The sequence below is a fragment of the Penicillium manginii genome, assembly GCF_028828005.1.
Source record: "Penicillium manginii strain IBT 31320 chromosome Unknown utg000004l:1.0-7231830.0:1.0-7236170.0, whole genome shotgun sequence".
In the NCBI taxonomy this organism is placed as follows: Eukaryota; Fungi; Ascomycota; class Eurotiomycetes; order Eurotiales; family Aspergillaceae; genus Penicillium; species Penicillium manginii.
In genome coordinates, this window is record NW_026643105.1 from 943,419 (window position 1) to 965,997 (window position 22,579).

Genomic DNA, 22,579 nt, shown 5'->3' on the forward strand with positions numbered 1-22,579 from the left:
ACACAATAATTTCCAAGTGTCTCTACATTAAATACCAGAAGAGTTGATAATGTAAAAAACTTCCCTGGTCGCTTTTTCTACCATCTCAAGATAAGATACCTAGAGGGGCTATAGGATGGCTCGTTAGTAGCTGGAGATAATTTGGAGTCTAATACTTACGCATAAGAATTTATAAATGGTGGGATAGGCTATCAGAATATGCTAGGTATTGCGTAGACTTATCAATTCTATAATTAAACAATCAATCTTTGGAGTCACATGCGTGATGTCGTCTTTTTGGTGCTGTTTGAAAAAGAAGTTGGCCGCGGGATGTCTGAAGAATAATAAGCAGCCTCCTCAAGCCACACGCGGGTTAATCATCCAAGTTAATAAATTATAGAAGGCGAATGAAACGTTCGTCAGCCATGCATTTGGGCAGATAAGCTTCACTGTCCTAAAGTATAGTAGTATACTATCCCAAAGAAGCAATTGTAGTAAGCAGGCCGCCACTAATCTAACTGTCGATAGGACAGTTCATACACTCAGAATTTGAGTTGAGTCTATGTAGGAAGGAGTGGTAACAGCGATGTAATAATTCTAATGATCCTTTTACCGTTGCATTTCATAGCACGACAGAGCATGGGTCGTCATGGCGGATCTGCGATCAATTAAACGAGCTGAAAGCTCCACTATCGAAAAATTAGGTCAATATCAGAACTACCAGTCGCATGCGCTGTCCAAAAGCATACTGTGTGTGAGGGAACGGCACATGTGGTAGGTCCCATATCAGTGGATCTAAAGAGGAACCAAGGTTGGCTCTACACGCATTAGGCGACAAGGATCGTCAGATAATAAGCTCCGTAGAGATTAGTCGGGCAAATTAAAGCATTCTGATGACAATGTGTTGTTGCACAGGGTAGTTATCTTATGCAGTCTTTGCCCTTTCAAATGTTTTATGCGGGGTTGATTAGTTATGCGTGGACCAAACAAATAACTACTGGAGCATGAGTTAGTAATTGCAGCCGGAGGACCGGACAACTTCCCCCCTATTTTTTAGGCTTGGCGGAGCCCATTTGCGGGGAAGAAACAGAGCCCGTGACGATCATCAAAGCGGCTTAGGGCCGGAACTCGGCATCGAATAAGGTAAGCTTCGAGTCAACATGCAGATGTAGATGAGTTGGACAGGGTCCATTATACATCTGATGTGATCACTAATGCAACGAAGCGGTGGCCATTAAAACTGTCAGCCAGGACAAGCTGAGAGATCTGTTCGCACTAGAGGCCGAGATCGGGCCCCAAGCGGATTCCCCGAGTGGGTCGGCTATTGTAGAGTCGCAATGGAGAACTTCCGCGGCTCGAGAGAGTCGTGAGTCAAAAGGCCTCGAGTTTTCCCCATATTCTCTTGGCTCTGCTCTTTCTCCTCTTTTTTCTCTCATACCCCTCTTCTCTCTCTTTGTTCGTGTGTGCTGGTGCTGCCTAAACTTCGCGATACATTGGTTTTTGCACTGCGCATCGCATCCCTGCATTCTGCAGTGATCAGCACCCGAAGATCCGAAAGACCGAGTTATTCTTCTGCTTTTCCTTTCCTACCTTTTGCGCGCCTCCCCTCCCTTCGCAAACGTTTTCCCCCTTCATAGCAAGGCTACAATTCCTACGCACATATAAGGGCGGTCGCAACCAATCATGGGATTTCCAGGTAAGCTGGCAATCGCATTTCCCCACGCGCGCATTCTTCATGCGCACGGATCTCAATTTATTGGCTTTGCGGGGATTTACTGACAGCTCTGGTTTCTTTTTAGTAGACGTCAAAGCAGAGAGCGATGACCACAGTCCGGCTCTAAGCCAAGAGAACTATAACCCCGACCATGACCTGCCTCCTCTCGTCCACACCACCGAGCGCAAGCTCATGGCCAAGATCGATTGGCATGTTTTGCCGTGCCTGTGTATCCTTTATTTGCTCGCCTTTCTTGATCGGTAGGTTAATCGCGCGCATTGGTGGAATAAGGTTTACCATTCATATCGGATACTAACCCTTTTTCGGCGGCTTTGAATAGAGTGAACATTAGTAACGCGGCAATTCTGGGACTGAAGACTGAATTGGACATTGCGACTGGCAACAAGTACAACATCGCGTTGACGATTTTTTTCGTGCCTTATATTATTTGCGAAATCCCGTCGAACATCTTGCTCAAGAAGTTCAGCCCTCATGTCTGGCGTATGTCTTATCGATTTGTTTTCCCGAACTGGAAATGGGACCCTCGGGGAATAGCGAGCTGACTCGATTCTTTTTAGTGACATTTTGTATGTTCATGTTTGGCGTGGTCATGATTTGCCAGGGATTCGTCTCGAACTGGGGTGGATTAATGACCACTCGATTTTTCCTGGGCCTGTTTGAAGCTGGCATGTTTCCTGGTTGTAAGTTTGCAAGATGCGCCAAATAAGGGGCAAAGGCGCGAAGGCTAATCGACCTTATAGGCTTCTACTTGCTAGGAATGTGGTATACCCGAACCGAAGCTCAAAAGCGTTTCAGTTTCTTCTTCAGTTCCACAACCCTGGCAGGCGCTTTCGGTGGTCTGCTCGCCTATGGTATCTCTCAGATGAGCGGAGTCCGTGGATATATGGGCTGGCGCTGGGTCTTCATTCTCGAGGGTCTGATTACATCCGTCGTTGCGATAATCCTTTTCTTCTTTATATCTGATTTCCCAGAGGAAGTCAAGTGGTTGACTGACGAGGAGCGTGCCTTTGTGCGCGCAAAGCTGGCGAGGGATGTTGGAAAGTCTGCCCATCAAACAAAGATAGGAGCACGACAAGTGTTAGAGGTCTTCAAGGACTGTAAGTCGATCATCGGAGTCTTAAAAGCCATTTGTGCAGACGCTGACACTTTTACAGGGAAAGTTATCATCGGTGGCTTCATGTATTTCGGCCTCATCGTTCCGGCATACGGTTAGTTGCCCGTGTCCGCTCAAGGTGCCCAGCTGTATAATGTATAATTGTTCTAACTTGTCCTAGGCTATGCTTACTTTGCCCCAACTATTATCCAGTCTTTTGGCTATGATCGTATGCAGAACCCTGCCCATTCCTCTGATACCCTACTGACATTTTCTCTCTAGCCGTCAAAACCCAGCTCTATTCGATTCCGCCATGGGCCGCTGCGTTTGGCTTCTCTATGGTTGTCGCCTTCTTCTCTGATCGCTTGCGCCACCGTTTTGTGTTTGCGCTGATTCCAATTGCAATCGCAATTACCGGGTTCGCCATGCTCCTAGGAATTCACGACAAGTTTCATGTGGAGTACGGTGCTCTGTTCTTGGTGACTTGCGGTGCCTATAGTGCGATGCCGGTTATCGTTTGCTGGTTTGCTATGAACCTGGGTGGCCATCACCGTCGAAGTGTCGGTACAGCTTGGCAGGTGGGATTTGGCAACATTGGCGGTATTATCTCGACATTTGCATTTGACACAGACAAGGGGACTTTTACAACCGGCTACAGTGTCTGTGTGGCATTCTGCGGCTTGGCAATCATTGCCTGCTCTATATACTATGTGGCACTTGTGTTTGAGAACCGCAAGAAGGATGCCATTGCAGCGAGCATGGACCCAAATGCCACTTCGGAGTCGGAGGAAGAGCTGATGGGTGATTTGGCACCGAACTATCGGTACACCTATTAAAGCAAAGGTCGGATGGAAGGAGCTTTGTACCAATGGGAATGGTTCCAAGGGAATGAGCTTCCCGATTTGGGGACAGAGGTTGTCGATGACTTAATGCAGAGCTTAATTGATGCAAGCTATGAACATACTAGGGCTCGGGATAGAGCTTCAGCTATCTAATCGCAGAAAAATACGCACATATATAATATTATCAATTGAGATGAATCCACAATTTTGATTTTTTTTCACTCGTTTATTTCTTTTAAATCGAATCCTTTTATTACTGTGGCTGTCGGCGAACCCTAGTTTCGATGCCATTCCGTCACGTGCCCCCATACATCATGGCTGCCCAAAGCGGTTAGTGCCACTCGCTTAGCGAATCCGCCGCCCACTTCAAATGCGCAGGCCGCTGCACTTTCATCTTTCCTTCCACTATCTCTCCTCATCCTCGCAGAAGTGAGTCGCCACCCTAAGCTCCAATTCTTGGATCATTCCTCGGAAACAGGATCCTCGTTCGATATGGACATTCTTTGCTAACCTCATTCCTCTAGATCTACGAAGATGAGAGCTAAGTGGAGAAAGAAGCGCGTTCGTCGTCTCAAGCGCAAGCGCAGAAAGATGCGCGCGAGATCGTGAGTTATCCCGCTCAGCATGTCGGGGGACATTTCCGGCTGTCTACATTTCAATTACGTCACTAACAACCGCCACAGCAAATAAACTACTCGCCCCTCCCATCTCAGCTCCTCATGTCGAGGCCCACGTTTGAACGCTGAACACGACACCATGAATTGATACGACTTCTTCCTCGTTTATCGTTTCTCGCCTCTCAATTTGCCTACTCGGACATGTTTTCCGCCGCCATCTACAGACGAAATCACAGCATCTACCGACGGAATCCGCCGTTCAAACAATTCCGTTCTATTACATTTCAATCCCTTCGGATTCAACTCCAACGTCGGTCGATCTGCTGCTGTGTTAGGTTATCTCGGGGAGGCTCGTGTGTTTGGTTGAGGGTTGAAAGACCAGCCTTAAAAGACTGGTCTTGAGCTCGGCACTTGGGGTGACTGGTCAACTGCTTATCCAAACCTTCCTTTGGGAACTTGTTCCATTTGGTCGGTGCCATGGAGAGGTTATTACCGAGAGTTTCACTCCGTCACAACAAAACCAAAACTGAACCAAGCTCGGAGGTTTTTGGTTTCGATAGCTATGCTTGACAATCGATGACTTTACGAGCACTACTACTTCTTCATATCGTAAATCGTAAATCCGTAAATTGACTCCCTGTATCAAACATCCCTAGGCAACGAGCATCCTTGGGTATCAATCAATGGCTTGCTTCAATATTGCGTTTCTGATAATATCTCCATTTTGTTGTCACTGAATTCCCACTTGTGCGACCGTTCTGTGTGGGTCATTCACCGCCTGCCGGACAATCGGCGCTAGGAAATTTTTCTGCCGACACCTTTTTGACATTCAATTGCACAGCTTCATTGAAGATCTTTAGAGATATTTCTTGCGGTATTTCCAGCATGCCGTCCGACAAAACAGAAAAGAAGCGCAAGCGCGCCTCTGACCGCCATGAACGTCCCATCAAAAAGGCTGCACTGGGTCTGCAGGCTCTTCCACCGCTGAAAGCTAGCCTGGTCGAGGATAAGAGCGAGCTAGCGCCAGTTATTGGTGAGTGGAATGGCAATTCAAACACTCGAGCTGGATTGTACTAATGTGAAATTGTTTTCAGCTACCACTCCCGGCGTTCAGAGTGCCAAATCCCTCCGCTGGAACCCATATATCAAAGCCCGTGACAATGTCTCCAAGTCCTCCGCATCTCTCCGCAACCCCGGCATTGTCTCGTCAGAAATTCTACTTCAATCCTCCCAGCATGAAAAGATGGATTTTGTTGGCCGCGAAGGGCACGATGAAGATGCTGACTCTCAGTTGAAGCACTACGTTGCGGTCGTGGACCCCGAGCGTAAGACCTGGCAGATTGTGGAGGCCCGCCGAGTGACTCTCCGCGGCTCTGTACGCTCTCACAAGGCTGTCGAAGAGGACGAGGACTCTGAGGAAGAGCTCGTAAGTGTTTAGGTGCTGGTTTACTTTCTAGGATCCGCGGAGCTAACGTCAAATATAGAACACAATGCGCGCCCAACGTACTGCCCTTACCAACACATTCGGTACCAAGCAATCCCGCAAGGCCGTCCAGTCCATGGCAGAGAACGCCCAACTTTCAAGTGCTCCAGCAGGCACCGTCACCGAAGCTGGCGCCGCTCTCATTTCCTCTTTGCCCGCTGATGCAACCACCGGCGCAGCAAAGGCAATCGACGTGCAAGCCGCTGTGCAAGCAGCCAAGCCCTTGCCTACTCCCGACCTTACCGCTGCCCACCCATCGGATGTTTACACCATCGAGACCCTGGTCCCCGGCGGCCACTCTACTCTGCGTCTGTTGACCGGTGTCGACGAATGGAAGCAACAGGTGGATGCCGGTGTTGCCGTCACTACAGTCTCACGATATGTGTCGAACCGTGTAACCGCCGTTGGACAATCCGACAACTCCACACACCTGCAAGTCCTCCGATTCATCCAGCTGCTCCTCGAGTTCGCCCGCTCCCTCAAGGGCGCTGGAAACAAGGGTCCCGGCCCGAACAGCAAGCGTCTCCCACCGCGCGACGAGCTGCGCAAGATCCTCTCCAACACATCCGGCGCCAAGCCCGGCAGCGAAGAAGAGGAATCATCCTCAGAGCTCCTGCCGGACTCTGTTGTCGACAATGTTCGCCGCCGCTTCGCTCCCAACGGCGGTTTCATGAGCAAGCACGACTTGACTCTCCTCCACACCACAGTCTGCGCCTTGTCACTGCACATTCCTCCCCAACCCGCCCAAGACGGTGGATCCAGCTCTCTGGGTGGTAATTCGCCCAACGAGCTCGCTACCGACCCCGCCGATCTCCGTGATGATCTGCGCCTCGACTCGAACACTATTCAGCAGTACTTCCGTGAATTGGGCTGCCGTATTGACCGGCCTCGTGAGACCGAGTTCAAGAAGTGGAATATTAAGGGTGGTCGTGCGGAGGCTCATGCGCGCCGTGTTGCTCGCCTCAAGATTCCGCTCGAGTTCCCCAAGGTTAGCCGCGGTGGTGGCAGGAAATAGATGTAAAATCTTTGGTTGGTCTGTTCTGTAGCGGTTAGCTCTCGACATTTGTTTAATGTCCGATGGCCAAAATTTTCATGCCTTGTGATATATCCGGCGTTTAGACTTTCTTGAGCTTCTTCAAATGTCTCTATATGAATCAAATATTGTTGCATACCTAGGTACAAAGGGCACTAGTAGGGTAGTACCTTAACAATTTACCACCTGCACTAAGTTGCGTTATCGACTGAGGACACCGTGATGATCACCACAACCACCTAGGTACCTTAGTCACTGGTATCAAATGGAGACTTGGTTGGAAAAGAGTGAGGTTTCACGAGATGCCTGCCCAGATGGGGACAATCACAGTAAGCCCCGTTGGGGTAATACGATACCTAGGTAGGTAATATCCTTTAGTTGTAGCATCATGCGTATTACCTAGGTAGTACTAATTTCATGGCTCTCCTTTCTATTCTTTTTTATAAATAGGTGATATAAATGAGTGAAGCAATCTTCCTATTTACTATTATCCGATCGATAACCTTGGAACTTGAACATCATAACAGCAGACACACTTCCCACTTCCACTGGCACTCCCAAGGTCACTACCTAGGATACCTAGGTATAGCAGCCACAGGCCATATTTCACGTTGCTAACAGGATGGTCAGTTAGGAGTGAAGAATATCGTTAGACAATTGCTCAAAACTCACCAATCGTGAAGTTTCAAGTTATCTCCAAGAACTTAGATGCAAGTCATAGAGGGAGTGCCAGCACCGCAGATGCAAGGGGTCTTGCCCTCTTCATGAAAGCAAAGGCATCCGTTTTGGAGGGCGGTGCTGGAGCCGGTATCATAGGCAACACCGGAGCAGCTATCACCAGAACAGCAGTCGCTAAGGAAAGACTGAGCAACGCCCAGCACATCGTTTCCATCAGGGCTTCCACCGTTGGGAATGAACTCGATGGTGCAAGAGCCAGATGTCCAAAGAGTGTTGGAGTTGTCATCCAGAGTTGATCCGTCGGTTGGAATTTGGCCTGATGCATCGACACAGTCGGAACTTGTTGCTGGAAAGCAGGACTTGCAGTCGGTATTCTCGTTGGCCAAAGTGGCGGCGAGGAAAAAGGGGAGAAGAATAAGGAGCTTCATAGTGAATATAGAGTTGGTTGGTATGAACAAGATTCTCTAGTGAATTTTTGAATTCCGAGTTGAGTTGATTCTTTCATTCTGCGGTAGAACTGACCCTATTTATACCCTTTCAAGCCTCATGACAGTCTTACAATAACTTGTGAGTATCCCAAGAGGAAGTGATGCTCATCACGAGCATGGATCATCTGTGGGACTGCTAGGTCTTACACTTAGCACCAAGTTAGCCAGGCAAATTGACGGCCAACCTTGGCGGGCTCTGTCAATATACTGATATCATCTTCTCTATGTGGAATAGTAAGATCTCGGACTAGAATTGTTGCCCAGGTAGTGAAATCATCTTACCAAGACATAATACCAATAATGTGTAGCTTTACTAAGTTTATCAAAACAGTGGTCCTCTGCCTATAACTGAGGGCAATATCATTATAGATTAATATTTTCTCTTGCTAAACAGAAATTTCTTCACCAAAATCTAGCCACTCTGTTAAACATCGTTAACTTGATAATAGACAATGTCCTCTGAAACGAAATGTTGGCAAAAAGCCGGTTATTTTTTAAATATCAACGCTGATCAACACCAGTAAAATATCCCTCAGGATTCCAACCTTGAATAATTTTTTTCAGATTAGGAATGACACGCGAGCCGACGAGTCGTAATACATACAAAAGAGTCAGCAATGTAGATCAGAGATAGGGACCTACCACTCATCACAAATACATCCCCACGATGACATACAACAGGTCAGCTGTGATATTTTGACAGCATGGGACTTAACCAAATTTAGCAAGGACCACCGAGCAATCGAATCAGATTCTCTTGCGAAAGCCGGGGCTAATCCTGGGGGTGTAGATCCCACGCAGAAAGCTTTCCTTCTACACTGATCGCCGAATTGATTTCGAGAACAAGCTCCCCATTGCCGACGCCCCTCCCGTGTCCCCTGCTTACGGGCTCCACTATGAGATTTTCTTCAATGCATTCTGCCAACTTTTAGGTGTACAGTAGATTGCCGTTGGTTTGATCATATAGTCCTTCCGAAATTTGCCTTTGAGGGATATTTCTACCAATATCAATATTCAGGCCGCAGGTTATGTCTCCCTGATACTGGCACGTAGGTGCAGAGTCTTTCTTATATATTTTCAGATAATTGAATATATTTTAGCGCTGAGCTTTCCCTTGAAAGGTATAGATTTTAGCCCCCAAAGAATTTATTTGTCACCTGCGGTGACTAGAGCTGTTCGCCCCATTAGCCCCCACGTAATCCTCCTAGCTGTGGCGGGTAACCGAATCATGGTCTGAGTTTCATGTGAAAGAAGTGGAGATACCTAGTAGCATGGGATTCTCAAGCCGTAGCACGACGTAACCACCAAGGAGTGAATTTCTCCCAGTCCGTCTCCATCATCCACCCATTTTAATTTAAACGTTGGAATACTACATCTTACGTTCAATCCAAAGTGCATTGAATTTGTTGAGATAGTGGCAGTATAATGCATTTAATATGATGCTTCGCGCAGCGCAGGTCGCTTGTAGATTAAATTAACCTTGGAATGATAGGCTATGTACAACAGGGCCCGAACCACATCACAAACACGCCTCATGACGGGACATAATAGGGCGCAGATTGCCAGAACCGACAGCGCGCGTTGTTAGTCGGGTCCTGCACCTCATGGATGATATCCGTATCAATATTCATAAGCAGACCCTGCTTGCCATGCATCTTGAACGCTGGCGCTAATTTGGACTTGGGCACGCCATGCTGAACAAAGCTCGTGAAAAAGTCCTGCATGGCCAACGCCACTGTCGCATTAGCGATTGAGGACAAAGAGGAACCCCCAGAAGAGGCACTAGACGATCCATTATTGAAGAAGGTGTACGAAACATCCTGGCCATGTAGTGCGGGCGGGATACTGAACTCGTACGAGTACGTCTGATTCAAGAATGCCCGGTTGATGTAGTCGGTGTTACATTGGAAAATGAGATCGGAGATAGCCAGTGCAGTGCGCTGCACCGAGTCGGTATACCCGTAAGAGCCGTTATAAACCGCCGGGTAGAGAACGTCCGTGATGAATTCCGATACGTTCTTTGGCGTGTTCGGCGATAGGCTCGCAAACTGAGACATTAGGCCGCTACTGTTCAGGCTATCTGGCGAGGTGAATATAAGCCCTTCATCAGCGTTGTGACCAACCATGATGTTTAGATTGTGGTCAAAGTCGCCGCTGAGCAAGAGCTGGCCTGGCAAAGCAGGAACAAAAGTTCCGTCTACAGTAGGGCCGTATGTGAACTGCCCCCACTCGGACTTGGTTGATACTTGGTAAGCATTGGCGTCAATCAACCTAGCTGACGGTAGCTTGCGGGCTTCTTCGATCGTGCTGACATTCAAGATTCCTAGGAACTGCTGAAGCGTACTCTCTTGCTGCTCCTCGCCAATGACTGGTACCCAGCCGGGGCTCTGCAAGATGGCCTGTCTGAATGGGGATGGCCCTCGGGTGCCTCCGTATGCTGTGATCTGGTGAAGTATGGATCCACCTCCAGCTGATTCTCCCATGACTGTGACTCGGGTCGCATCGCCACCGAATAGGTGAATGTTCTTGTAGACCCAGTCCAGGGCGAAGCGCTGATCGTGAAGTGCCGCATTGGCAGTACCATTGGATGTGATACTGTCACCACCAAGCCAGCCAAATGCGCCCAGCTAGAATATGTAAGCTTTGGACAACAGCGAGAAAACATTGTTCAACTAACCCGGTAGTTCAAGGCAACGTATACGATTCCGTCACCTGAAAGCATGCTCCGCTGGATCAGCCCAGTAGGATCCGAGCTACTCTTTTCACCCGCCACATATCCCCCACCATAGATCCATACCAACACGGGCGCCAAGTCTTTTCTCAAATGCGAAGCTTCCTTCTTCTTCGTGCGATCAAAGACTTTCTTTGGAACGACCACGTCGAGGAAAAGGCAATCCTCGGTGGTACGTGGGTCTTGAGCGGCTGGTTTGTACGAATAAGATGAGACGTTGGTAGAGAGAGTGAAAGTCTTGTTGTACAAGTAACTTAACAGGAAAGTTTGCTCGACAGTCTCCCAAATTGGCAGTGCTTGGGGACAGACTCTGCCAATAGATCCATTCTGGATTTGATCTCGGTTCTGCGTTGGGAGCACTGGTCCCCGGAATCTCAGGTCGCCAGTGGGAGGAGCGGCGTAGCGAATGTTGCTGAAATTATAGAGGCCGTGGGAGCTCTGGAGCCCCAGTCAGATAAACAAAAGGAAACAAAGAAAATGCAATCTTACATTGAACGAAATAGCCTGGTGACGCTCATAGCCCAAGTCAACCACCGGCAACGAAGAGGCCAAACAAGCTGAAACCAGCGACAGTAACGGCAAACTAGCAACCATCTTACCAGAGGAAAATGTACAGAAGCTGAAAAACAAGAAATGAACCTCTCACTCGCCCTCCAACGTCGGGTCTTATATTAAAGCCGGGCGGGGAGGGAGTTCAGGCACGATCAGCTCGCTTCGGGTCCACCCAGTCGAGTCCATCGTAATGGCAACAACAGGCACCGACGCAGAACAGAGCCAAACAGGGCGAACAAACTCACGCTAGTACTGTAATGTGGGGAATACTACTCCATACGTCTTGAGAACTGGTCAATTATTGGTATTGAGCATGGGGCTAGGCCGACAATGTCAAAGACAGGGATCCGAATGATCCGACGGTTCTTGTTTTGAGAGCTCGCTTGCATTGGGGCTCGGTGGTTAGGAGCTTTACAGAAGACTGTCCAACGAAATCGACGAACGAGATGAAGGCTGCACTCAATCGGGGATCGACTCCGAGCTTGGGGATATTCAAGTTCTTGGGCACGGACTGCGGGGTACATCCTTGGCCTGAGGGCGTCAGGATTACAAAGTGTCAGACGACATACAATGTAAGAAGATTAGCTGTTTATTAATGCTACGTCAAGCCCATTCACAAAAGCAGCTGAGCAGATGAGAAAGATATTCTTATTGATAATCATATCATGGAATAATCAACATTATAGAGAAGTCTAGGAGGCATCCATAGATGCAAACTGGCTTCTCCTCCGCTCAGTATGTATTTCCCGGTCCGCAGCAAGCTGCTGCGCAAACTTGCTCTTCTTCCGAATCTCGGGGCCCTTCCAATAGAACACATAGATAGGAATCAAGACCAAGAAGCCGATACATCCTAGAATCGTACTCGCCCACTGGAGGTGGTATTTCTGGCCAATATTGGTGTACATCGGCGTCGCGTACATGGTCGCGATACCAGCGAGGAAATCACGAGCGAATCCGTTACCTCCAGTTGCAGAAGCAGAATAAGGACCGTAGGCCGCGACCATGTAGTCAATCGTGGCCATATAGATCGCATAGTTGGCCATGGCGATCATGCAAGAGAAGATGAGAGGTGCGATCCAGGGGATTGGAGGACCCATCGAGGTCCATGCGAAACCGAGCAGACCGATAGGCTCCAGGGGGGCAAGGAAGAGAAGTAAAAGGAGACGTCGCTCGGCGTAGCGACTAGCGGCACCTTCCTTTGCGCGTAATTTTATTTGACGATAAATGTCGGGCAAGAAGATGAAATAAGCGAGGATGTAACCGATCAAAATCGAACCGAAGGTCATCCCGATGGCCAAAGTGGACATGTTCCACTGTTCAAAAACCAGAGTGAATGATTCGGTGAAAACAAAGATCAGAGCGTCGGAGAAACCGGAGAGCAAGGACAGGAACAGCACAATAGGCTCAAGTAAGAACATCTCGAAAGGTCGACGCCAGATAGTCAGAACCTCGCGGAGTTCCAATCGAGGCTTCTTAAGCTCATTAGGGCCATAGACCTCTTCCTCGCCAGCCTCCCGGCGACGCTTAGCTTCCTTATCGACCAAAAGTGTAGCACGAGTCTCAGGAACCAAGAAGAAATGCATGGCTTGTGTGACTCCACCGAAGATTAACTGGACCCAGAAAACCCAGTGCCATGAGAGATATTGACCAATGATACCACCAAAGAACGGTCCAATAGTCGATCCTCCCACCGAAGACAGCACCACATATGCCACTGCGTAGCCCTGGTTATCAGGTTCCCACATGTCAGCCGTCATACCCAAAGTGACAGAGCCACCAGCCGAGCTCAAACCACCTAGAATACGGCAAACAACGATAGTGCCAAAGTTAGGCGCCAATGCGCATGGAATCTGCCAGATATTCACCAGAAACAATGAGAGCTGCATGATGGGCCACCGGCCGAACTCCTCCGACCAGGGCGCCCAAAGCTCACAACCGAACGCATACGCGACGAGGAAAACACATTGTCCGACTCGGGCAGCTTGTTCACTTATGTGGAATTCCTCCGTCAAGCCAGTCACGGCACTGGCGTAGACACCTGTGTTGAAGTTCATGGACATCTGCACGACGAAGATCACCGAGATGATAACCCATTTCTTGTAGGTGGGGAAGCAGAAGCCGAGTTTATCGTAGCATTCGTCTTCTGTGAGCTCGCGCTTGCCGGCTTTCTCGATCCTTGGGCTACCTTGCTGGCTGCTCTTGTCGGATTGGGAGGCATTTTCGGCGTGGGTATCATCTCCGCGTGAGACTTTCTTCGAAGCTTGTTGTGTTGTGTCTGGTTGGTCTATTTTTGGCTGAAGGCCCTCCTCCCGCTTCTCGGAGAGCGGGAGATCGTCTGAGTAAGCCATGTGACACGAGAGATTATATGGATCGATTTCTTATAAGATGATGGGAACAATTATGTCAAAGTAAGAATTTGGGTGTGGGGGAATGGGGAAAAGTGGGTTCCGTGGCTGTCCCTGGGAGAATCAAAATTATAGACATGTGCGTGGCAGCCATGAGGAAATAATTTATATTTATGCAGCTCGAAGATAACAAGGTGGAACCGGGGCACATGGATTAATGCGTATGCAGCTTTCGCACCCTGAAATCAGTCGGGAAAGCTAGAACAGGTTACGATCGGTAGTATCCGTCGGCCATGGGTGGCTTCATAGATCCGAGGATATTGTGAGATTCATCCGTGGAGGCAGGAACAGTATCCACAAGCAACAGTAACTTGTAACATGAATGGGCAGGCCTGGGCAATGACTGATGGAGAGCGGCAAAACCTGTTATAGTTCCGCCTCCGCGGTCGTGGGGCTGTCCGGGGTAGTCCGCAGCACGACTACTACGACGTCATATCCGCGTCAATCAATCCATCTTCCCCACCCCCAAGTTGTCTTGGGCGTTCAAGGTGCATAGAAGACCTTTAAAATCACCAATTTATTTATACATAACCGGCTGTGACTGGAACTTGAGATGGGGGCTACACGATGGCCGTAAGTACAATGTTGTCATACTTCAAATGATCTGCTTTATCAGACCAATAGAACTGTTCGAGAAAGCGCGCAGCCTTTTAGTTTTCTTTGATTTGAAAATCACAAATCACACCACGCACGCTATTTATTCTACCATGGTTCTACTTGAGACTGGTTCGAGTCCTGCGAGCTTATTCGCGGTCACCTATAAGCCAGGGTTAAGATCTATACTTTTGCAACGAGTTGTCAAACGAAGATGACCGATGGATTTCCCAGGCAGGATATTTCCTGGGGCATAAAAGACATTTTTCCTACTGCTTAACATTTATAAGCATTATGGCGCTGGGTGATGTGCTCTTTGAGCCAATTGCCATATCTTGGCGATATCTCGGCATGCCCAAATCGGTTCAACCGAGTCTCGGCAGAGGCGTCATAATCCATGGGATCTGTGCGAAGTATAGCCTGGGAAATTCGCACTGGCCATAGGAGATCATTCTCCGACTGGAGACAAGCCCAAGATCTTATGTTGTCATTGCAATATCTCAGATAAAGCAGTGCTAATTTCTGCAAATACATAGTTTCGCTTGAGCACCAGAGTTCTTCTTCGCCAGGAGGAATCAAATATTTTCTGGTACGTACGATTCATAATTTGCTTTAAGTATTGCACTCTATTGTGAATAAATCCGAAAAATTAAAAGTAAATAGGCCCTTTTTTGTCACATCCCAACCCCGACAGATTCAACCAATCATGTAGATACAGGGACGTCATGGGCAAGTATGAAATGCGCTGAAGCCCGGCCATTCGTATTAAAACTTTTATTGCAAGAAGGATGGGCGCATGGATACTCGCCGGGCGAAATATGCGTTGATTTAATGCGGCGCCTCAGAGAAGCTTTTGAAAAGAACCCGCCGGTATTAGGGCAGTTTATCCAACCATAGTGTATTTTCTCCTTTTTCCCGACCCGGCCGAAAAGAATTGATCAGAGTGTATTGTCTAGTATGTAGGTATATAGTTACAGCAGGCTGAGTGCTTACTTGGGTTGGACTGGTTGATCAGTCTCGGTTTCTAATGAAGGTTGGGTTTCAGACGGAGGCGGATGAGTGTCGCCATCGAGCCACATCAATTTTGCCTGATGTCGGAGACGTTGCAATGTCCGTTTTGATAGCTTGTGCTCCGACTTTAATCTCCGCTCGATCTCTGCCGGAGATAGGCCATTCATAATATAGGTCTTAACCTTCTCGTGAAGCAAAATAGCATGGGTAGACGATTTGGCTACCAGTCGGATTTCCCACTATTGCAGGCGCCGGGTAAGTGTCCACATTGATACTGGGAGACCTTCCTTTTCCCGTAAAATCTTGCTTATCTGCCGTCTTGTTGAGCCATTCTCGTAAAGAGAAATAATTTCATCTTTATGAAGGTCAAGATCAATCGTTTTGCCAGGCATATCAGTGGCTGCCGGGGTGTGGAGGGCACAGATGTATTGAGGAAAATAAGGGAGTGGCGACTGACTGCTGATTGAAGCTACAGAATTGGAGCGACCAAAACACGAAACCTTGGAAGTGGTGGATGCCCTGGAGAAAAAGCAAACAAGCCATCTCCCCTTTTTGAAACTTGAAGGTGTCGCATTAAAATTTGATGCCCGAGGCAAACGCGTCTCGATCGTGTTATTGTGACTGGTCCAATTCCTAGGTAGGGAGGGTCGCAGGTGGTTAAACCAATTCTTGTTCTACCATTCAAGTTAAGTTACTACCCGGATTTGACTTACCTAGGTAGAAGATGGATCAGTTGGTATATTGAAATTCGGTAGTATATGGCAGGATATCTCTGGCACAGCAGCAAATCGTTTATTAGAATCCCAGTATATTGATGGAGTAAATCGAAAGATCAGAAAGACAAATGCCCGGGTATATCAAAAACAACCTCTCTAATGGATATCACAATCAAAAAAGATAATCAAACAATAACGCCCCAGTAACAACCTCAATTCGAACTCGACGACTCTCCCCGAATAGGAACCATAGCCCTCCGAACATACTTATAACAAACAGTCTTGAGCCTCCTTGGCAACCCTCCCGCAGAAGACGACCGCATAGACAACTTCCTATGCAAACGCGACGCATCAAAACTAGGTTTCCGCGCCATACCTCCCGCCCCCACAACCGTCACAGCCGGCGGTGCCGTCACCGACGTCGTGCATCGTGTCTCTGGACTCGAGCCCTCCGTCTGAACGGCGGTGGCTTCACTTGTATCAGTCTCTGTTGGGGAGACGGTGCTGGTTGTTGCTGGACGGTGCGTTTGTACGCGTGCGAGAGGGACTGTGTGTGTTTCCATGCGCGAGAGTGGAATCGTTTGTGTTTCTATACGCGCGAGCTGGAGGGGGATCTCTTCTAATTCTGATTCGTGGCAGGGGAGAGGGATAGTTCTGAGGGCGGCGGTGATGCGGTCGTGCATGGCTTGGTCTTGGATGATTGAGACGGGGGGTGGGGAGGGTGTCTCTGGTTCGTTTGCGGGAAAGGGCGATGACATTGGCATGGTTGTGGTTGTGGTTGTGGACACAGGTTCCTGTTGCTGGTTTGCGATTATATCGTTCGCTTCGAGGACCCTTTCTTCGATTATTGCGTTCTTTTTCTCCTCAAGCTCGGATTGGAGGGCATTTTGCGCGTTTTGGAACGTCGATGTCCGTGCGACTGCTTCTAGTTCGTCGAGGTCGAGTTCTGCTTCGGAGCCGGAGCAGTATTCGTAATACTCATCGTCTTCGTCGGAGTCAGACTCGTCGGACCAATCTGAGTCTTCCTCTTCGTCTTCGTCTTCGAAATTTCCCGTTAACAGGTCCTGTAGTCCGAGGCGGACTTCATTCTCGTCTGTTTGGGTATGGCTGTCGGTCTCGATCTCTGGCTCGCAAGTTTTCGCGTCGTCGACGGGTGATAGCAGTTCTGGGCCTTGAGAGTATTCCTTGGCCTTATTATCCAGCGTCGCAGTCGCAACTTCCAAATCCAAACAGGAGGATGCCATATTTTGCATATTCAAGCTGTGGACAGCGCGATAAGCTTGCGAGACAAGCTGTCTCACGTAGTCGGCCGAGGCAGGGTGATCGGGGTGACTCGCGGCGTGGGCGTAGATCTTCGCGCAGTGTAATTCGAATACTTGGGCCAATTGGGAGACGTCATTGAAATTGGATTCAATCTCAGTGTGCTCTGGCCATGAAGTCGCCATTTTTGGTCGTAGTGGTGGTAAAAATGGCCAGGGTGGATGTTGTGGTGGAGGGGGGAAACGCGTGCAAGGCAGCTTGACGCGTTAAGTACTCGTCCCACAGTGTCAAGGGGTTTTACTTAGTGAATATTGCGCATAATCCCTCAGGCATGCACCACACATTTCAGTCCCGCCCCTCATTCTCGGTTTAATTAGCTTACTTTCCAGTGGACGGTTTATGAGGGATTTATTTTGCCTTTCCTTTTTCAAGGTTTGGAAGGGCAGACTCTGTAATCAAACATAAGTCAGAGGCTGAAATAGACCTAGATCTTGGTACCCACCTGGACACTTCATGGCAAAAGAGTTTTGGCTACCTAGGCTGAATACCTAGGTACCTGTCGGAGCGCACCTAAGTCTGTCGAGAGAGAAGTAGCACCTAGGTAGTTATAAGTTCGTGGCTACCTAGGTACAGATCTGTCCACATTTACATGTACACATCTACGGCAAGGTAAAACAATGCCCCCGAAACCCATCCATTGACACAATTCGAATCTATCTATCCACACAGCCAAGTCGAGACAGGATGACGGATGAAATAAACAGTCAAAGACGAGCCCAAAAAACTGGGAACAAAAAAAGAAGAAAAAAAAAAAGGGTGGCGTCATCCTCATGGGAATGACAATCATGATCACGGTCATGTATTATGAATCAAATGGTATGTAGGTTAGATGCAAGTATGCACATCACATCAACCAATCGAATGTAAAGGAACGGACAGGATATAGACAAAGCATGCATCAGCTTGAATCCCAGGCAAACCCAACCCTGACCGAGAACCTCCCCCGGACCTCCCAAATGAGACCATAAGAGAGCCTCCACGGTCTAGGACGTGGTAACTAAATTACACCATCTCTCCGCTTAAGCGGCAACACCGACAGGAGAGGAGGCGATGGGCGACTTCGCGTTACCAAGGGGGGGTGCCAGTCTTCATGCGAGGAGGCACGGCAGAGGCCTGGGCCTGGGTCTCGGCTCCCAGTTCACGGGAGATGGCGACCTCGAGGGACTCGGTGGCCGCGAGGCCGAGCTGGGATTCTTCCCAAATGGGCTGGTTTGCGGCCTCGGCGCCCTCGACGCCGACACCGACGAATCCGCCCATGCGCTCCCAATCGCTAGCGCGCTTGAGGCCCAGGTCGTTCCAGACAGCTTGAACGGCTTGAACAAGGTGGTCACGCAGGGGCTTGACGTGGCCTGGGGTCGGGGTGATACGCAGACGCTCCTCGCCGCGGGGCACGGTGGGGTAGTTGATGGCCTGAACGTAGATGCCGTGTTCCTCGAGCAGCTTGTCCGAGGCTTGTTTGGCGAGTTCGGCGTCACCGACCAGCAGAGGCACGATGTGCGAGGGGTTCGGGATAACGGGGATGTCGAGAGCCTTCAAGGAGTTCTTCACGGCGCGGGTGTGGAGCTGCTGCAGGACACGGTCACGGGGTTGCTCGGACTGGTACTGAATGGCAGCGTCGGCACCAGCCATGGTCGCGGGTGGCAGGGAAGTGGTGAAGATAAAGCCGGGTGCCAGGGAGCGGATGGTATCGACCAGAGCGTGGGATCCAGCGATGTATCCACCAACACATCCGTAGGCTTTGCCCAGAGTACCGGTGATGATATCGATACGGTCCATGACAGTGCCCTTGGTGCTCTTGGGAGAAGCCGTGTCCTGCGAGGCATAAACGTCGTAGTCGAGGTGTTCGGCGACACCAGCTCCGTGGGGACCGTACATTCCAACGGCATGCACTTCATCCAAGAAGGTGATAGCACCGTACTTGTCAGACAGATCACAGATCTTCTCAATCGGTGCAATCGATCCGCACATGCTATACACAGATTCGAAGGCGATAATCTTGGGAACATTGAGAGGCAGAGAAGCCAGCTTGGCTTCCAGATCTTCCATATCATTGTGCTTGAAGACCATCTTCGCCGCTCCAGAGTGACGAATACCTTGAATCATCGAGGCGTGGTTCAAGCTATCAGACAGGATCACACAATTGGGCATTTTGCTACCCAGAGTTGCGAGAGTGGCGTCATTGGCAACGTAGCATGAACTGAAGACCAAGGAGGACTCCTTTCCATGCAGCTTGGCCAGAGTATCTTCCAGCTGAACGGCGTGCTGGTTGTGGCCGGAAATATTGCGGGTACCACCGGCACCAGCACCATAAGTATCAAGAGTGTGGTGCATAGATTCCAAAACCTTGGTGTTTCGACCCATACCGAGATAGTCGTTGGAGCACCAGACTGTCACGCGCTCCTCGGCCGAGGCCGTGTGGGCACGAGGAAATTCCTTGGCGAGACGATTGATGTTGTTGAAGTAGCGGTACGACTTGTCCTTGTGCTTCTTCTCGAGTTCGGTATTGTAGAATGCATCGTAGTCGAATCGGGAAGTGATCGGGGACTCGGGGCGAGGACCGCGGGCCGCGGCATCCGCCGCAGGAGTAGGACGGAGATGGGCGAGGTTGGGGTGGGCTGCTAGCCAATTAGCATAGATTCCAAATGTCAATCAAAATTCCGCCTGAAACTCACCCTGTTCGTTCTTCTTATAGGTTCCCGGGGCGGCACTGGCGGGGTGGCCACCAGTGGTGTGCAATGCACGCTTGTTGGATGGGGCCAGGAACGGCTTCGCGGCGGGGACTCCAGCGGCGGAGGAAGTGAATCGCTTGGTGCTGCTGAGACGAGCACTCTGAACTGCAAGAGCCTTGCTCATAACCGGGCAGCGTCGAGCCAGAACCTGGAGGTTGGACATAGTTCCACCGCCGGTGCTGGGACGGGTAGCCGTAGAGAGAGTGCGGAGGGCGGCGGGCGCAGTGCGCTTGAGGAAGGGACACATAGCCCGGGACTGCTGGAGCATGGCCTCCATGATGATGATCGAATTGAAGCCAAACGATGTGTGTAGAGGGCTGTAGGGAGAGGATGTTGCGGTGTAAAAAAGGAGGGAAATCAGACTCATGAAATTCCTGGGGCGGGGATTGAAAATGAGTCAGCAGATGACAAACGGGGGGGGTGTGAATGGCCAGACTCGAAAGTGGGTATCGTGTATTGTGTGGTGCACTTCGGAAGATCCTCCCCATTTGGGCCTGCGGCACGCTTGACCCGGATTTAGTCAGCATTCACGGTATCAGAACGGTCCGGGTGGCCCGAGGCTAATAATTGACATTTGCTGGAAATCTGGGTGTTAACCGCGAGTGGTGGCTGATACACTTTTTTCGTGCGGGGGAACTTCCGCTGTCCGAAATACCATGTCGGTGAGCCCGAAAATGTATCGAGGAGGCAGTGTGGAATACGAGCTGGAAGATCATCGAAGTTTCAGTGCGGGGAAAATTACCTCGTATAGGTAGTAGTATGCTACTGCTTCCCAAGGTTAGTAACTACATAGTACTTGTGATAACTACTACTCGGTAATCCAGCATCCCATGTGCCCGCAGGACCCCCTCATGGTAATATTTTGCGATGGTCTGAACTTTCGTGAATCCATTCTAGCCCTTTTCTTCGGCCGTGATAAGTGGCTAGTATGGGCATACTAGTACTATTAGTACAAACTTGTGGCAATTGTGCCTCGATATCTAGGAAGTATACATGCACTGCTAGTGGATGGTAATAACATCATGATGGTAATTAGTATACTTCTGACTCGGAAGTACGAAGACTTGTCAAATACTAGTAATACACAATTTTAAGTTACCTAGGTAGACTACAATAACCAGCAATCCAGGCTTAAATAATACAATAAATTTCACCAGCTGATTAAACTTCTCCCCTAATTTGACACAATAACCCTCCGATTATCAAACTTGTCCCCCTCCCTGCCCACTGCCACATCAACCATCCACCTTGCACAACTCTCACGCGTAACAAACATACTCGCCCCAGAATCAGTACTCCCAAACGTCTTGATAGGGTTCAACCCACCCCCCCTTCAATCCCACAGGCAATGGAAGCGTCCAAACAATATCCTCCCCGCAAACCTCCTCAATCTCCTCACTAACCGCATTATGATCCTTATAAGACTCAGAAACATTACTAAAAGCAATCATGAACCGAACAATATACGGCGTAACAGCATAACTCTCGCCGACGCCTAGAGCATTCATCACAATCAAGCGAGGTTTGCTGCCACCACTTGCTGCGAGGCCGTCATTTTGCGCGCGTCTTAGAGCCTGGGCGGCATTCTTAGTCGAGTCTGCGATAAGACGCGGCGGACCGAGGAACTTTCCCCAGGGATTCTGGCCTACGCGTGGCGCGTTGAGGAAGACGAGAACTGCGTCTACGGGGACGCCGGATGCCTTGAATGCGCGCGTCATGTCTTCCTCTGACAAAGAGGAACCCTCGACGATGGTGAGTCTCTCCTGGGGTTCGATTCCGTCGGCTTTGCGGACGAGGATGGTCACCGTGAATCCTGGGGAAATTTATCAGTACTAGGTATTATTCAACCTCCCTCAATGACCCATGGATTGGATTTCAGCCCTGAAGCTCGCTGGCGAGAAACATACCTTGTTCCAAAGCATATTTATACCCGTATAGACCCGTTCGTCCCGTTGCCCCGAGGATAAGGAGATGCATTTTCAGGTTTCCGGCCCAACGAAGCGGTGACACTGGATCTCGCAAGCGCAGTACTAGTAATACTCAATCGCACACCTCGATTATGTCTTCAGGACGTAGTTGTAGTGCTTCGCCCACTAGTATTTAGTTGCGCGAAGAGTGTGGCAAAAGAAGGAGTACACTGTCCCCATAAAAGGTCGAACTTTCTGTACTTTCATTGGTTGACATACCCGAGTCGAGCGGCCTATGCGCGTTCTAGGGCCCGCTGGCTTACTATGGCTTATCCCCCCCAAACCAACCATGTCAATTGAAGTTATTTGGACTAGGAGTCAAAAGGTTCTTACATGATTTTAGTCAATTGACAGTTTCTCAAGATGACAAAAGTACACTCAAACTTATTTTATTGTATATCCAAGTTGGGTGTTAGGTTACCAGTAGGCCGTTGCAGCCCAGGTTTGATGTATCATCCTGATTGGCCCGTTAGCTCCCTCCGTTTGCTTCATGCCTCTCTCATTCATCAACAGTCTACCAGATCGCTTCCCTTCTTTTACTTCCTCCAGAGAAACACTTGCAACACGATCTTCAATAAGCCAATCATATCCTTGCCTTGTACTGAC

The 22,579-nt window shown here is 49.3% G+C and overlaps 9 protein-coding genes across 9 annotated transcripts; 2 read left to right on the forward strand and 7 right to left on the reverse strand.

The window, feature by feature from the left end:
• Nucleotides 1-1,780: 1,780 nt before the first annotated feature.
• N7533_004069 (putative MFS transporter) lies at nt 1,781-3,643 on the forward strand (the record flags this gene model as incomplete). The annotated part of the gene is made up of 7 exons (XM_057100719.1): nt 1,781-1,953; nt 2,034-2,194; nt 2,272-2,394; nt 2,455-2,811; nt 2,869-2,922; nt 2,989-3,036; nt 3,090-3,643. Coding segments are annotated over 7 exons (1,470 nt in total), but the record flags the coding sequence as incomplete, so codon positions are not given.
• A 922-nt stretch (nt 3,644-4,565) lies between these two features.
• N7533_004070 (uncharacterized protein) lies at nt 4,566-4,745 on the reverse strand (the record flags this gene model as incomplete). Its single annotated transcript, XM_057100720.1, has 1 exon — nt 4,566-4,745. The coding sequence occupies one exon, from the start codon at nt 4,743-4,745 to the stop codon at nt 4,566-4,568; it is 180 nt and encodes a 59-aa protein (XP_056960350.1).
• A 406-nt stretch (nt 4,746-5,151) lies between these two features.
• Nucleotides 5,152-6,764, forward strand: N7533_004071 (DNA-directed RNA polymerase I subunit RPA49; the record flags this gene model as incomplete). Its single annotated transcript, XM_057100721.1, has 3 exons — nt 5,152-5,299; nt 5,361-5,692; nt 5,751-6,764. 3 exons carry the CDS (start codon nt 5,152-5,154, stop codon nt 6,762-6,764), a joined length of 1,494 nt encoding a protein of 497 aa, XP_056960351.1.
• Nucleotides 6,765-7,486: 722 nt separating this feature from the next.
• On the reverse strand, nt 7,487-7,888 carry N7533_004072 (uncharacterized protein; the record flags this gene model as incomplete). Its single annotated transcript, XM_057100722.1, has 1 exon — nt 7,487-7,888. The coding sequence occupies one exon, from the start codon at nt 7,886-7,888 to the stop codon at nt 7,487-7,489; it is 402 nt and encodes a 133-aa protein (XP_056960352.1).
• Nucleotides 7,889-9,480: 1,592 nt separating this feature from the next.
• On the reverse strand, nt 9,481-11,273 carry N7533_004073 (Carboxylesterase type B; the record flags this gene model as incomplete). Its single annotated transcript, XM_057100723.1, has 3 exons — nt 9,481-10,575; nt 10,626-11,117; nt 11,169-11,273. The coding sequence occupies 3 exons, from the start codon at nt 11,271-11,273 to the stop codon at nt 9,481-9,483; spliced, it is 1,692 nt and encodes a 563-aa protein (XP_056960353.1).
• A 650-nt stretch (nt 11,274-11,923) lies between these two features.
• Nucleotides 11,924-13,579, reverse strand: N7533_004074 (Major facilitator superfamily domain general substrate transporter; the record flags this gene model as incomplete). The annotated part of the gene is made up of 1 exon (XM_057100724.1): nt 11,924-13,579. One exon carries the CDS (start codon nt 13,577-13,579, stop codon nt 11,924-11,926), a length of 1,656 nt encoding a protein of 551 aa, XP_056960354.1.
• Nucleotides 13,580-16,169: 2,590 nt separating this feature from the next.
• N7533_004075 (uncharacterized protein) lies at nt 16,170-17,402 on the reverse strand (the record flags this gene model as incomplete). The annotated part of the gene is made up of 1 exon (XM_057100725.1): nt 16,170-17,402. The coding sequence occupies one exon, from the start codon at nt 17,400-17,402 to the stop codon at nt 16,170-16,172; it is 1,233 nt and encodes a 410-aa protein (XP_056960355.1).
• Nucleotides 17,403-18,342: 940 nt separating this feature from the next.
• hemA (5-aminolevulinic acid synthase HemA) lies at nt 18,343-20,283 on the reverse strand (the record flags this gene model as incomplete). Its single annotated transcript, XM_057100726.1, has 2 exons — nt 18,343-19,892; nt 19,950-20,283. The coding sequence occupies 2 exons, from the start codon at nt 20,281-20,283 to the stop codon at nt 18,343-18,345; spliced, it is 1,884 nt and encodes a 627-aa protein (XP_056960356.1).
• Nucleotides 20,284-21,295: 1,012 nt separating this feature from the next.
• Nucleotides 21,296-21,983, reverse strand: N7533_004077 (NAD(P)-dependent oxidoreductase; the record flags this gene model as incomplete). Its single annotated transcript, XM_057100727.1, has 2 exons — nt 21,296-21,819; nt 21,914-21,983. The coding sequence occupies 2 exons, from the start codon at nt 21,981-21,983 to the stop codon at nt 21,296-21,298; spliced, it is 594 nt and encodes a 197-aa protein (XP_056960357.1).
• Nucleotides 21,984-22,579: the final 596 nt, after the last annotated feature.